The sequence below is a fragment of the Manis pentadactyla genome, chromosome 11, assembly GCF_030020395.1.
Source record: "Manis pentadactyla isolate mManPen7 chromosome 11, mManPen7.hap1, whole genome shotgun sequence".
Taxonomy (NCBI): domain Eukaryota; kingdom Metazoa; phylum Chordata; class Mammalia; order Pholidota; family Manidae; genus Manis; species Manis pentadactyla.
Genome location: NC_080029.1, coordinates 67,587,218 through 67,600,641, shown reverse-complemented (window position 1 = coordinate 67,600,641; position 13,424 = coordinate 67,587,218). Strand labels below are relative to the sequence as shown.

Sequence of the window (13,424 nt, the reverse complement as noted above, 5' to 3'; positions counted from 1 at the left end):
GGCCTTCATATAAGTAGAAAGATATACAGTATGCACTCATTTATGACAAAATTTTTGCTTAACAATGTTTTTAAGATTCAACTGCACTGCTGTTATCAATATTTTTCTTTCTTCTGGGAGTACAACTATTGGTTCATAAGTTTGATGTATCTTTACAACTTTATAAGAAATATGCAGGCTTATTCTTTTTATTTTTAGTCATAAAATATTTTAAAACAAATGTGATTTCTGTATGTATGTTTAAAACCAATACTGCTACCCTGCCTCCAAGATTAACATTAATGTTTTGCCTTTCTTAAACCTCTCACTTTATTTTGTGTTTAAGTTTGCTTAAAAGGTCTTTGTAAGCTTGCTTTTTTCCCCAACTAACATTATGTTTTTGAGATGTGCTTATGTTGATTTATGTCTGTCATTTGCTTTTGCTGATAAAATATGTCAATAAGTCAGTTTATTTCCATTTTTCTGCTACTGAAAAGTACAATAAACAGTCTACATGTCTCTTTGTGTATAACTCCAATTAACATTCTAATAGAACTAGACAGGCTGGCCCCAAAATTTATACCAATAAGTTAAAACAAAAAAGTTGTTTTTATAAGTACCTAACATGAAAATGAAGAGTGGCTTCCTGACATTTAATCCATAAAATGTGGTATTAATGACTACAAAAATCAGATTCCTATTCCCATTCCACATAAAATAAATTCTAATTGGACTGAAGTCCAATGTATAAAGCAAAATAGTAAAGCTTACAGTTCTTTATGATCTTATGTAAAAAAATGTATCGGGTATTACACAAAAACAAACCATAAATGACTGATCACATTAATTTTAAAAAGGTAAAAGAAAGAATAAGCTATGACTAGGAGAAGGTATCTGCAAGGCATGGAGCCAAAAAAAGAATAATATTAGAAATTTTTATATATTAACAAATCAGTAAGAAAACGACAAATACCAAGTAGATGATGGGCAAAGATTATGACAAGGCAATTTATGGAAGATGATACTTAATCCTTAAAACTATGAAAAAAGACTCTCAACCAAGGAAATAACAAAGTAAAACAAAGACATATTATCCCATACCCATCAGATTGGCAAAAATTATTAAGTCTAATATATAATGGTGGGAAGATGTAGGGAAATAGAAACATGTTGTTGGTGGGCATACAAACTGTCCTGCCCACTTTGGATAGCAATTTGACGGTATCTTTTGAGGTACGATGTGAGGCCTTGTGATCTAGGGCATCAACTCCAGGGTGTGTACCAGAAGCAACTCTCATATTCTATGAACGACAATTCTTCTGGAAAAAATGTTTCAGATAAACATTACCTGCCAAAGGAGAAGCTTTGAAACGTTACTCTAGGAATTATGTAAATAGCATACCCCCCTTACCTTCAACAGGAAGTTGGGAGGCAAATTCTGGACATTACCTGCCAAAGGAGAAGCTTTGAAACGTTACTCTAGGAATTATGTAAATAGCATACCCCCCTTACCTTCAACAGGAAGTTGGGAGGCAAATTCTGGAGGCAAAGTTAAGAGAGCAAAATCCTGAAGTGCAGCAAGCCAGAGCCTACTCAGTGTGCCCAAGTCTGTGTGAACTAAGTCAAGTAGCTCATCTGATGAATATGAACCATTTATGACACTCTCCTCTGAACAGGTGGTAGTCTTCAGAGGTTGTTTGTGGTTTTTATGTCTTTCTACAGCAATTATGTAGACCTGTTAAGGGTTAATTTGTAAGTAGAGGATCTTATACCTGCTAAAAAGGTGCTCTAATGTTTTTACCTGGCTGAGGAGGCAGACATACCTTTGAGTATACTGGACTTGAAATGCATTGTGATACCAAAAAGGTATATATATGTAATCACACACACAAAACTGGGGAAGATCCAAAAGTATTATCTTCAATGAGATACATTAGGGACAACAAATACTTTGCAAATATACTGCCACTGTACTTTCACAATCATAATATAACTAAATGATCATTGCACTCTTTTTCACTAAGTCTAGGTACGGCATTAAAATTCATCTCCACATATGGTTTCAGGTGGCCTTTTGAACTGCAAAAAGCTGAAACACTGAAAGTTTCGATCAAAGTTACCAGTAAATTGCTACAAAAAATGTACATAAATAGATTTAACATGGACTGTTTATAGGACTACAGAATGTGTAAGTAAACAACATAGCATATAACATATACTATCCCTTTATCTACAACTCTAATCCAAAAAAGGTCTGAAAAATATAAGTCTGAGAGAAATTAATCTGGTGGCAAAACTAACTGAATTTGTGTGAGATTATTTATGTCTCTATCCAACACAGAGTGAATATTCAAACATTTTACTATAGATGTATTAAATGTGTTTGATTATAGCTTCTATGGTACTGCCCCAGACTTCTGGATGAATACATAGAATATTCACTGTATTACTTTTAAAAACCCTTCAAATTTTGAATTCCAAATATATCTGGCTCTCAGGATTTCCAAGTGGATTACAGAACTTAATTGTAACAGAATGTCGTGGTCAATTATTATCTTTACTGAGGGGAAAATAGGAGGAGGTAATGCACTTAAGCAAAAGCCCAGAGAACTCAAATCATTATAAAGAACACTATATAAACAGAGAATTATTTATAAAATGTGTTAACAGAGATTTACAGAATTTCTGTTTGCTCTACTTAAAGTATAGGTTTAAAAGCACAGAGTTGACTGTTAAAGATCATTAGATTCAGTTTATTAAATCCAGGTAAAACTACCTCCTAACCAAGGTTTGTCAATCCTAAATAATGACAAAAATAGACATTCTATAATCTTCAGGTTTTAATTAGCTCTACTGGAGGAAAGCCTTTCTTACATATTAGTTAATTCTACCATTTGCAATCTGTGACTACATACCTTCTGATATGTGAATCCAGACTGGCCTAAATTGGTAACTGCTGAAGCTGGATGGTGGGTGTATGTGGATTCATTATACTGTTCTATCTACTTTATGTATGCTTGAACATTTTCATAGTAAACTAAAAAATGATAAAGATTTCTTCCTGATTAGAGTTCCTTATCCTTAGAAAAGAAAATGACTCATTTAATATTCAAAAGTCATTCTATGAAAGAGCATTGAAAAAGATTATACTAAGTATGTGTTAGAGTTGCTAGAACCTACTACATTTCCATTAATTCAGATTTCAATAAAAGTTGATTTGCACAAGCTATTATAAAGTCTGTCTGGATCATAACTGCCCCTGCTTAAAGCAGCAGATAACACCTTAGAATGCTTGGCCAAAATATAAATTAACATTTAAGTAAATTTCATGTTGAAAGTCTTTTGTTAACCTTAAAAAGTGGACTTACTTGTGTTTTAAATAGTTAATTTCAGTTTATGGCCTAAGGTACTTATTAACAACTTCCAAAATTGTAGTTATAAACCAAGAAATACCAACCTCTGCCCAGGCTTTTAGCACAGCTAAGATCTCCATGGTAGAAGCACTTTCATTATATAAGTAACTTAGAGCTTCTTTTCCAGCTTGTACTTTTGTTAATGATGAAACAAGCAACTGATGAACTCTTCGGAGATCATTAAGGTCACTTACAACTCCACTAGCTATCCAGGCACTGCAAACCTGATTTTTAAAGAAAATCCAAAGTTACATTTAAAAATTATAAATATCTCCCTTATGAGTTCAGCAGAGCCTGAACCCATATTCCAGGGATCTAGTCACTGAAATCATCTTGCTATCAAGAAACCCAATAGATGCTGCTGCTAACAATAGTTGGAAGCCAGCATTTCAAAAAGGAATGAAGTCCAAGGTTGAAGCAAGGAAACCAGTTCTAATAATAAGCATACCAACTAAAGATTTTCAGGTGTTATTAATACGGAGCAATGAAGCCATGACAGGTATCACTTTCATATATGTTTGGATTAACATTTGAGTTAAATCTCTAATCTTTATTTCATCTTACTATTTTTGGATCAGAGATTATGTGGTTAATTAATGTAACTGCTGAAAAATAAAGAACATTTAAAATCCCAATGGGGATTTTGATTTTTTTGAAGATAAGATACTAAAAAAATTTTTTTTTAAATATCATTAATAATTCTCTAATGGAAAAGTTCTCAGTTACCAGGAGCTCTCTATGGTTTTCCTGAGTATGATGAAATTTCTTTTCTAGAGAAAATCAATTTTTCCTCTTCCATCTATTTATTCAGTTCCTGTCTCATTTCACAAATGATTTCAACTGGCTTAAAGCAAGAACACATATAATAAAGTGATGATAAATTAAAAACTTGGTACAATATTAACTAGTTCTCTGAACACTGAAGGCACTCAAATATTTCCTAAATACAATTGAATAAAAGAAAGTTGAAAGTACAAAAATTAGTTTATTCCATTATGTTTATTATAATTAATTCAAGACAGTGCTGCTTTTAATTATTTCAGGTCATTCAGGGCTGGATATTGAGTGTTTGAGAAGCACTCCTACAAAAGCAACTGTTTAGAATTATATATTATATGGCTCTTAGATGTATGAAAAAATGCTCTAGCTCATGTGAAATACAAATCTAAACTATCCTGAGAAAACCCTTTCATTCCAGCACATAGACAAAAATTTACAAGCTAAGAACTCACAATGGTGTTGAGAATGTGGGACAACATGTACTTGCATACACTGCTGGTAGGAGTTTAAACTGGTAAACCCCTATAAAATACTCTTTAACCCATCAATTCTATCTTGGAGAATCTATCCCCCAGATATTTGCTTTCACCTAGTGAAATAACCTATGCAGAAGGCCATTTACTGCAGCACTATTTGTAAGAGGAAAAGATGAAAAAAACATTTAACTGGAGAATTATTTCCTAAGAGAGGGGGTCTTTGTCTTTTCAACCATTTACCTGACATGCTTTGGCAGTGACATCAGGTGGTGTCTCTGAAGTGAAAGCTGGTCTAAGTGCAGCTCCTACCTGACAAGAAATTATATGACATATCAAGCATCAGTAAGACAGATAACACAAGCTCTTTCTCTTTTTAATGTTATTGTAAAATTATTTATAACATGTACTCTGGACACCTGTTTTTGCCTGCCCAACATTGCTGTCCTGTTTTCTTGTTTTTAAGATAACAGCATTCCAATTTTCCTTTGGGTAACCTCTCTCCACAACTCAGCCCATGTTGTTGCTATGGAGCTGACAGCATTGTCTGGCTCTAGGGACTAATGCTAGAATAATGAAAGCTCTACTTAAGAGTTTTGCTGGGAATATTGGGAAACAAGAACTATGTCTTTATAAGACTCCTGATGCTAAGAAAACCATCTTGATACCACTTGGGAAGAGCAAATTTGAGAATACAGTGTAGAAGAAAGCAGAGCGAACTAAGATTCCTGAAAACAATTTCTTTTCTGCTTAACTGAACTGTATTTCTTTCATTTGCGATTTTAAGAGGGCTAAAAATATAACAGAGCTCCCCTTAATTAATTGTAATATTTTATTCTAATATAATAGTTATGTGTATCTCTAAACCCTTCCTTTTGCTTTCTCCCTAAGTATACACTGGCATTATCTGCTGGGAAGACATGATGGAGACTGCCAACTAACTGGTGGACTGCCAGCCATCACCAGCTGCCTTTGAATCATGAGGTACGATACCCTGTATGACAGCTGCTGGAGGATTACATGTGATCTGTGTAATGTAACATGATGATTTTGTTATCTTCCTTATTCTTCCTAGATTGCTCAATGCACGAGTCCGTATGAGTTAAAAAGATTACAGAACCAGTAATAGAAATCTGAATTCTTTCTTAAGCCCAGAAAAAATAAACAATCAATGAAGGCAGTTATATCTCTTGTAAAAGTAATGATCTGAAGATAAAACACGCATGTAGTCTAAATGCAATATTTAGTAACAATTTAGTGTTATCTTAAGCTTATCCAGGTATTCTGTCAACTCCTTTATTCCCCCAAATTCAAAGGTTTTGATCATGAAAATTAACCTTTAACATTTATGCATTGTTTTGCTTTTACTTGAAGTCTCTTCTTCAAACATAGGCATTTTCTATATACTAATGATATATTAGAAGATACACACACTCATTTATGTGTTAAGAGGTGACATGTCAGTTAGTTTCATAGACTTTTTATATGGGTATTTAATAATAAAATTCTCTAACAGAAAGTGCTTACATTAGCTTGATACTGTTCCAGAATCACATGACCTGGAAACTCTGGTTCTGGAATAGCTGCAAATCGCCGAATAACAACTAACAATGTTTCAAGGCCAGAAAGACGGAGATGGTCACTGTGATCTGTGGCAGCCATAAAAGCCATGCGAATTAAGTCGGCAAGATGTAGCACCAAAAAGTCGTCTACAAGATTTAAAAAAGCTTATCAAGAAAAAGAATATGCTAGAACTAAGATTTACATTAAGTGATAATTACTTCTTTTAATTTCATGACCTAAACTTTCTTTTAAGTACTTTTGATTTACTTTGTTTTACTGTTAAATAGACTTTAAAACTGGATTTACTGCACGATTGCAAATACTCACACACAAAAAACTATCCCAAAGCAAATAATTATACAGCTGTTAAAAAACCAATGGCACAATCAGCATCCTTTCAACAGTGATATTAGTGCCTTCAAATAAATATTCTATTCAGCCTTTCTGATAAAAGTATATTAGAAGGTACTTAGGAGACTTTGCGTTTTGATGAATCAGTAATTTAATTATTATCTTTATGTCGAGTTGAAGCTAAAAGACAAGGTTGCTTTTTAAAAAAATGGTTTTATGTGGTTCTTTATAGACTAGATTACCTTATTTTTGCATGTTATGTGTGGTAACACATACTAATGATGGGAGTATAAAAAACATTTGTACTTATAAGATTATAAATGAGAATTCCTTTCATTCTTACAACACATTCTTTGGTATAATAATTCTACTGGGGAGAGACATAAAACAATTATTTAATAGTGTTTCAACCATAAAATGTTTACAGGTACAACTAACCTTTATCTAAAATATGTATGAGACTAATTTAAAGAAGAATAGTCAGAGGTCACACTGAAAATAAGACAACTCTCTTACTAAGTGCAAATTACAATTTTAACTGGGACCACAGGAATCAGTAAGCACTCATGACTTACTAATTTTATATCTATCAGTATCTATTATAGAGCTCACCACAAATAAGACACTCAATAAATGCCCAAAAAATCATTAAAACAGAGATAACTAATCCATAATGAACTCAGACTTGCAATAGAAACATTTTGCTTTGTAATTTTGTCTGGGAAAGAATATTTCCAAGGCATTTAGATATATACACTGTATCTTTGAACATATGTGCTTAGGTGAACTTTAAAAATTAGGCATTAAACCATAGCACACACACATATTTAGGTAAAAATAATAAAACTGAACAATAAAAGGTCAAAATGGTCTTACAACCACATTTACTTTACATTGAGATAGGCTCAAATGTTTTCTAGGTAACACCCCTGAAATAAAAATAATCTATAAGCAAAAATGACCTAAATTATAATTCAGAAAATAAGTTTTGGGAATTAACTAATTAATTAACATACTACTTTCCAAGAACAGGACTATTCTCTATAAACAACTCATGTAAAGTGAATGCCAATCTAAGAAGCTTAGTAACACAAAAAATGTATTTAAACATTAAGAATACACTAAATGTATAGCTTACATAAATATTGTCAATGTTTCTTAACTGATTTGGAAGAATAAAAACTACCTTTTAGTTTAAATTTTTAAATTAACATTAAAAACACAAGCAGACAGCAAATGTAATTTGGTCTTTTCTTTATTATGCCACTTACTTCTTGAATCCCTTTTCTTCATTTCTTGTGCTAAAGCAATGTCAAAATGTGCACTGTGTGCATTCTCACACTGGTTAATTATTCTACAGACACATTCAGCAGCAAAGACTCTAGTGGCCCATCGTGGATTGGTAAAAGGGTGGAACTTATCATCACTTCTGGTGGTCAGAACTGAGGCATCATCCCCTTTATCTCCTTCCTCCTCTTCTTGCATTGTATCCACACAAGTTACAGTTGTAAAATCTTTTACCAAGGGAGAATACATGTGATTACAATCAACTGGAAGATGTATTTATAAAGGAACACAAATGACTTCAAATTCAGACAGGAATTACCAACTATTGATCAATCATACATCTTTTAACAACATAAAATAATCATGTCTAATAACTACGGGTAACAGTGGTATCTAAAAAATGCTCTAAGAGCATTTTAGGTCAAAATGACAAAGTTGTTAAGTTATATTCAAAGTGAATATCTGAACATGATACTAGGTAATTATCAACCCCTTGTATGCAGATGGATATACATAAGGAAGCTCAAAATTCTCTAGTAGGGTGCATGGTGGATTGTACCAGGGATGCTGTTTAACACTAGGGCCTTGAATGGATTTGGCTCCTGAACCCACTAAAAATGTCTGAAAATATTTTTCTTAGGATAGACCTACTGATGCCATTTATAGCCTCACATTGTCCTGGTTGTCAGAGCCACCAAGTAGTCAATTATTTCCACTTTATATTAACTCTTATTAACCCTGTTTAACTCGACTTAAAATGGAACCAATGCTGTATAACAAACCAACTTATTTTTCTTAAATTATCTTGTATGTCAACATTTTTTGAGTGTGTTATGATAGACAGTAAAGATGTCACAAAGTTACGGCAAAGTCCTGTCTACTGACTAAGAAGGCAACAGAGACTGAAATATATGTTTTTCTAATAAGGGACAGAGCCAAACTGCAAAAGATAAAGAACAAATGGTGAAATAAAACTGAGCTACTAAGGTCAGGCAGTATCAATGTAAAATTAAGAAAAGATAGGTGAGATACCAGAAAAGTGTGATCAATTTGTCTCTGCACATACACATTTTCTTGTAAAGGAGAAGTCTTTTTAAGTTCTTAAGTAATGGGGATAGAAGAGAGCATTAAAGAAGGAAAACATGTAGAATGTAATAGTTGAAAGAGCAGTATAAATCACTGGAAGAGAAGAAGACAGTGAGAAAGTTAAAAAAAAAAAAATCCCAGGAACTTTATAATACCTTTCTTCTTTTGACATAATGCAGAGATCAGAGCTGCATTAAATTATAAGGCTTAAGTAACTGAATTGAGAGCTACTGAAATACAGTAGTAAAATGGATTTTAAAGTCAGGCATTCTAAGGTCTGAATCTACCTGTGTGTGTCTTTGGGCAGATTACTTAAACCTTTCCAAGCCTTGTATCCTCTTGTATAAAATGAAATAGTACTGCCTACTCACTGGATGGTTAAAGGATTAATTAAATCAGATAAACTATGTACAGTACCTGGAACAGAGTTTCTGTCTTCTTTCTTCCTCTTATTTTTCTTTGTCCAAGAATATAAACTTTAAAAACTCTAATACACTTTCTCACTAATAGGTATCTTTTACTAGTAAAGAAACTAGGGAAATAACACTATTTTCTAACCCTGTTTGAAATTAACATTATTGTGGAGAAACTGGCTAGCTCAAAATGTCATTAGCTTTTGATGAGTTTTCTATTAAATTGATTTGAAGCAATTCCTCAAATATTTTTATATGTATGAAAACAAATGATGGGGTTACTGTAAGTTCTGTCATCCATTTTATAGCATAAACAACAACTACTTTTTAGTTTTTTTTACATAGGGAAGTCATATAAGACAATCAGAAGAGAAAAAAACAAGAACAAAACAAATGAGGCTCAAGTGTTGGACTTAAACACTATAGTCTTCACTTGAAGAAAGCAACAAGCAATTACAATCCATATATTCAGACAAGATTAATGAACTGGCATTGGCAAACAATTTTATATAATCTTTTTACTTTCAATTTTATTATTTCAACTGGTAATTACTGGTACTTACCAGCCGATGCAGCAAGTACATCTTTACAAAGCTTTAACCAAAAGGAGAGTTTATCTACTGCCATAGATGTAAGCATATGATTTAAAGTCTCTTTGATATCGTGGCACAATCTCTGATCTGTCTCTTTGTCTAGTAAGGTCAATAATGCCCCTTCAAGGCCCACTTCTCTGATGTTAGCATCTGACAAGAAGAAAATCGATGATCTAAGTAATACAGAAAACAAAACTGCCATATGAGAAGCACACATATTGAATAGTTACTAAAATACTACACGCATGTGTATTTTAAAGAACTAGTCCAAATACAGTGCTTTAACCTACTGAGGTCTGTTTTAGTTCACAGTTGTTATTACTCATGATACTGCACAGTGATTTCTTTTTATGGCTGTCATTCAAAGATAAGTCTTTATTAAGAGTTATTATGTTTGCCTTAAATTAGGTAAACATTTTAACTCATTTAACATTCAATACTTATATAATTTTTACAATGTTTCTTGGTATGATTATTTTATTTTCTGTCTAAAGTTAACTTCAAATAAATAATCATAATTAAGTTTTCCTTATTGTGATATAAAGGCTTTAAGTTTATTAACATTAGAGTAAAACTCCGACAGAAAACAACTATTGTATAGAGAACAGTGTTTAATTACTACAACTAAGCTGTTGTGGAAATAACACTATTGAATTAGAAGCTATTACACAATACTCTCACTACAAAGTACTAAGGCATTTCAAAGGAGAAATAAAAGCTCTGATCTAGCATCCATTTCCTCCAACTCATAAGGGCAAATAAATTTTCTCTTGAAGATTTAACTTACCTAGCATTTATGGAAGCATTTAGATTCTAATAATTAGGATACTAGTAGACTATTTTAAAAGAGGAATATCAGAAGGAGGCAGTAGGAATGTTTCTGATGAGAGGCCTAAAGAGACAGAACCACCAGTGCAATGTGTAAAATATGACTCGATCCTAAATTTGGGTGGGGGTAAGGAGGGTAGAAGGGAGTCCTAAAGAACATTTCTTTTGGACAACTGGGGAAATTTATGTGAGGACTGCACATTTTATGATGCTATTAAATTAATGCTGATTTTATTAGGTATGGAATGATGCACGGTCATGTAGAACAGCCACAGAAAATGCAAACTGAAGTATTTAGGGGGTGAACTGTCATGTCTGTAGCCTGCTTTCAGATGGTTTGGCAAGACATTTGTGTGTGTGTATGCCTGTATGAAAAGAAAGCTATAGAGAGTGTCATAAAGATACTATGTAGTTGAATCTATGTGTTTATTGCACATTTATTTCAACTTTTCCATGAGTTTGAAAAATAACAAAACTTAAAATAAAGAGATATATAATGAGTTTGTTACTATAATTTTACTCACATAGTTAATTCAATAGTTCTAGGAGCATGTACCAGCATGTTTACACAATCAACACGTAGAGCAACAGATGTAGATGATTTCAGTGGTGAATATAAACTGAGGGTCACTTTGAGGAAAATATCTCACATGGTTAGGAAGATTAAAATTTCTCTGTTAAAGGTAAGTAATCACAGAATAGCTTTCAAGTGAGTCTGCAACCTATATGATGGCTACTGTATCAGTTTAACAATGCTGATTAACTCAAGTCAGAGCAAAAGTTTTAACCTAGTAACAAAACTAATTTAAAGAGCATACATAGCATCATAATAAAACATGGATATGAGAGCTTTCCAGATACTGGAAAGCTTTATGAAGTATGAGACCTAAAAGTGTGACAGCATTTTGGAAACTACATACATAAAAGTGTAAGACGCTATCATTACTATTTTTATAGGCTGGCTGTTTGAATTCATATGCATGTTTGGGTTATTTATGTCATTTTACTTATTTATTTATTTATTTCCTTTTTAAAAAAATTAAGGTATCATTGATATACAATCTTATGAAGGTTTCACATGAACAACACTGTGGTTACTACATTCACCCATATTATCAAGTCCCCCACCCCACCCCATTGCAGTCACTGTCCATCAGCATATTAAGATGCTATAGAGTCACTACTTGTCTTCTCTGTACCTTCCCCGTTTCATGTTATTTTAAAATAAAAATTTTAAATTTTAAAATAAAGGGTATATACTGAAAACAAATCTTACTCGCTAAAAAAACCTTTAATTCAGCTCTAAAATACAGAAGAAGGAGCATAAAAACCCTTTAACCTGAAGCAGATTCACTTGAGAAATTTTATTAAATAAATTTTGAGGAAAGATAGGTATATGTGATAAATTACTTAAGGGCTAAATCCAATTTCAGCTGACTTCTGTGAAACAACTTGTTACAAGCCAGTGGCTGTCAAACTTCAATATACATTAACGCAGGGATTGTAAATATATAAACAACAGATTGCTGGGTTCTACTCCAGACTTCTGGTTTAGCAGATCTGGATGGGGTCCAATAATTTGCATTTCTAACAAGTTCCCACATGAGGTGGATGTTGCTGATTTAGAGACCAAAGTTTGAGAACAACTGCTCTAAACAAGTTAACTTCATTGGGTGGAATGATAATAATTGTCAGCAACTATCTTTTACAGCAGGTTTAAGAAATTCTTTATTAACTTTAAAATTTCATTCTAAAAACTTACATGTTTATATGGAATATTTAAGATTAAAACAATCACTTGAGCTGGGGATAATGGTGATAAAAAGAAATTACCTGAAATCAACTCTTCTCTGCTGCTATCCTGAGCAAGCATAACAGCATGTTCTGAAACTTCAGCTGCTTCTCTCTGCACAAGCTGACGTAAACAAGCCAATACCGCTCTTCTCAGTAACAAATAGGGACTACAAAGATGGACCTGAAAAATACCATTTGGGGAATGAAAGAACTGAAATTATTGGTGACATTCAGTAAGTCTAATGGGTATTTACTGGACCCCTTCTGATTCTGTCCAGCCCATTGGTGGGCTGGACCCAATTTATTAAATAAACTTCTTCAAATTATTCTAGTACATATTTTTGATTATGTAACTTAGAAATAGCTTAAGGAGTAATACATGTACTCGATTATGCAATATTCATAAACAAATCCAAGCAAAAAGCCTCCTGACAGTGTTAGATACAAAATTTACATGAGCAAAAACAGTTGTGAGAGATAAAATAACAATTGAGAAAAAATTCACTGCAGCTTACACATTTGTGTTCATGCAACTTATAATGTTTTACAATTCTCTAAGTAGAAATTATAAAAATCCATAAAAGCAATACAGCATATTGATTAAAAAAGAGGCTCTGAAGTCAAACTGTCTCAGTTTGAGTCCCAGATCCACCACCTATAAGCTGTGTGACCTTGGGCAAGTTATTTAACCTCTTTGTGCCTTAGTTTTATCATTTGTAAAATGGAGATAACACTACCCTGATCTTACAAGGCTGTTGTGAAATTAACATAAAGAAACATGCAAAAGTGCTTACTTATTTTAGCACAGTACCTGGCAAATGGTTAAGTGCTCAATAAATGTTAGTTATTATTAATGTAGTCTCT

General features: G+C 32.8%; 1 protein-coding gene and 1 long non-coding RNA gene across 5 annotated transcripts in view; one reads left to right on the top strand and one right to left on the bottom strand.

Moving 5' to 3' along the window:
* The window catches only part of HEATR5A (HEAT repeat containing 5A), a 122,446-nt gene that overhangs the window by 20,139 nt on the left and 88,883 nt on the right, over positions 1-13,424 (bottom strand). For all 4 annotated transcript variants that reach the window (XM_057488506.1, XM_057488507.1, XM_057488508.1 and 1 more), the window contains 7 exons: positions 12,600-12,741; positions 9,909-10,088; positions 7,831-8,073; positions 6,173-6,354; positions 4,889-4,957; positions 3,437-3,616; positions 1,492-1,714 (listed from right to left, as the gene is read on the bottom strand). In XM_057488506.1, the coding sequence (XP_057344489.1) occupies positions 1,492-1,714; positions 3,437-3,616; positions 4,889-4,957; positions 6,173-6,354; positions 7,831-8,073; positions 9,909-10,088; positions 12,600-12,741 (1,219 nt within the window). The remainder of the gene's footprint in view (positions 1-1,491; positions 1,715-3,436; positions 3,617-4,888; positions 4,958-6,172; positions 6,355-7,830; positions 8,074-9,908; positions 10,089-12,599; positions 12,742-13,424) is intronic.
* LOC130679529 (uncharacterized) overlaps positions 1-13,424 on the top strand; it is an 84,312-nt gene that overhangs the window by 50,646 nt on the left and 20,242 nt on the right. The gene's annotated exons all lie outside the window — the stretch shown is intronic.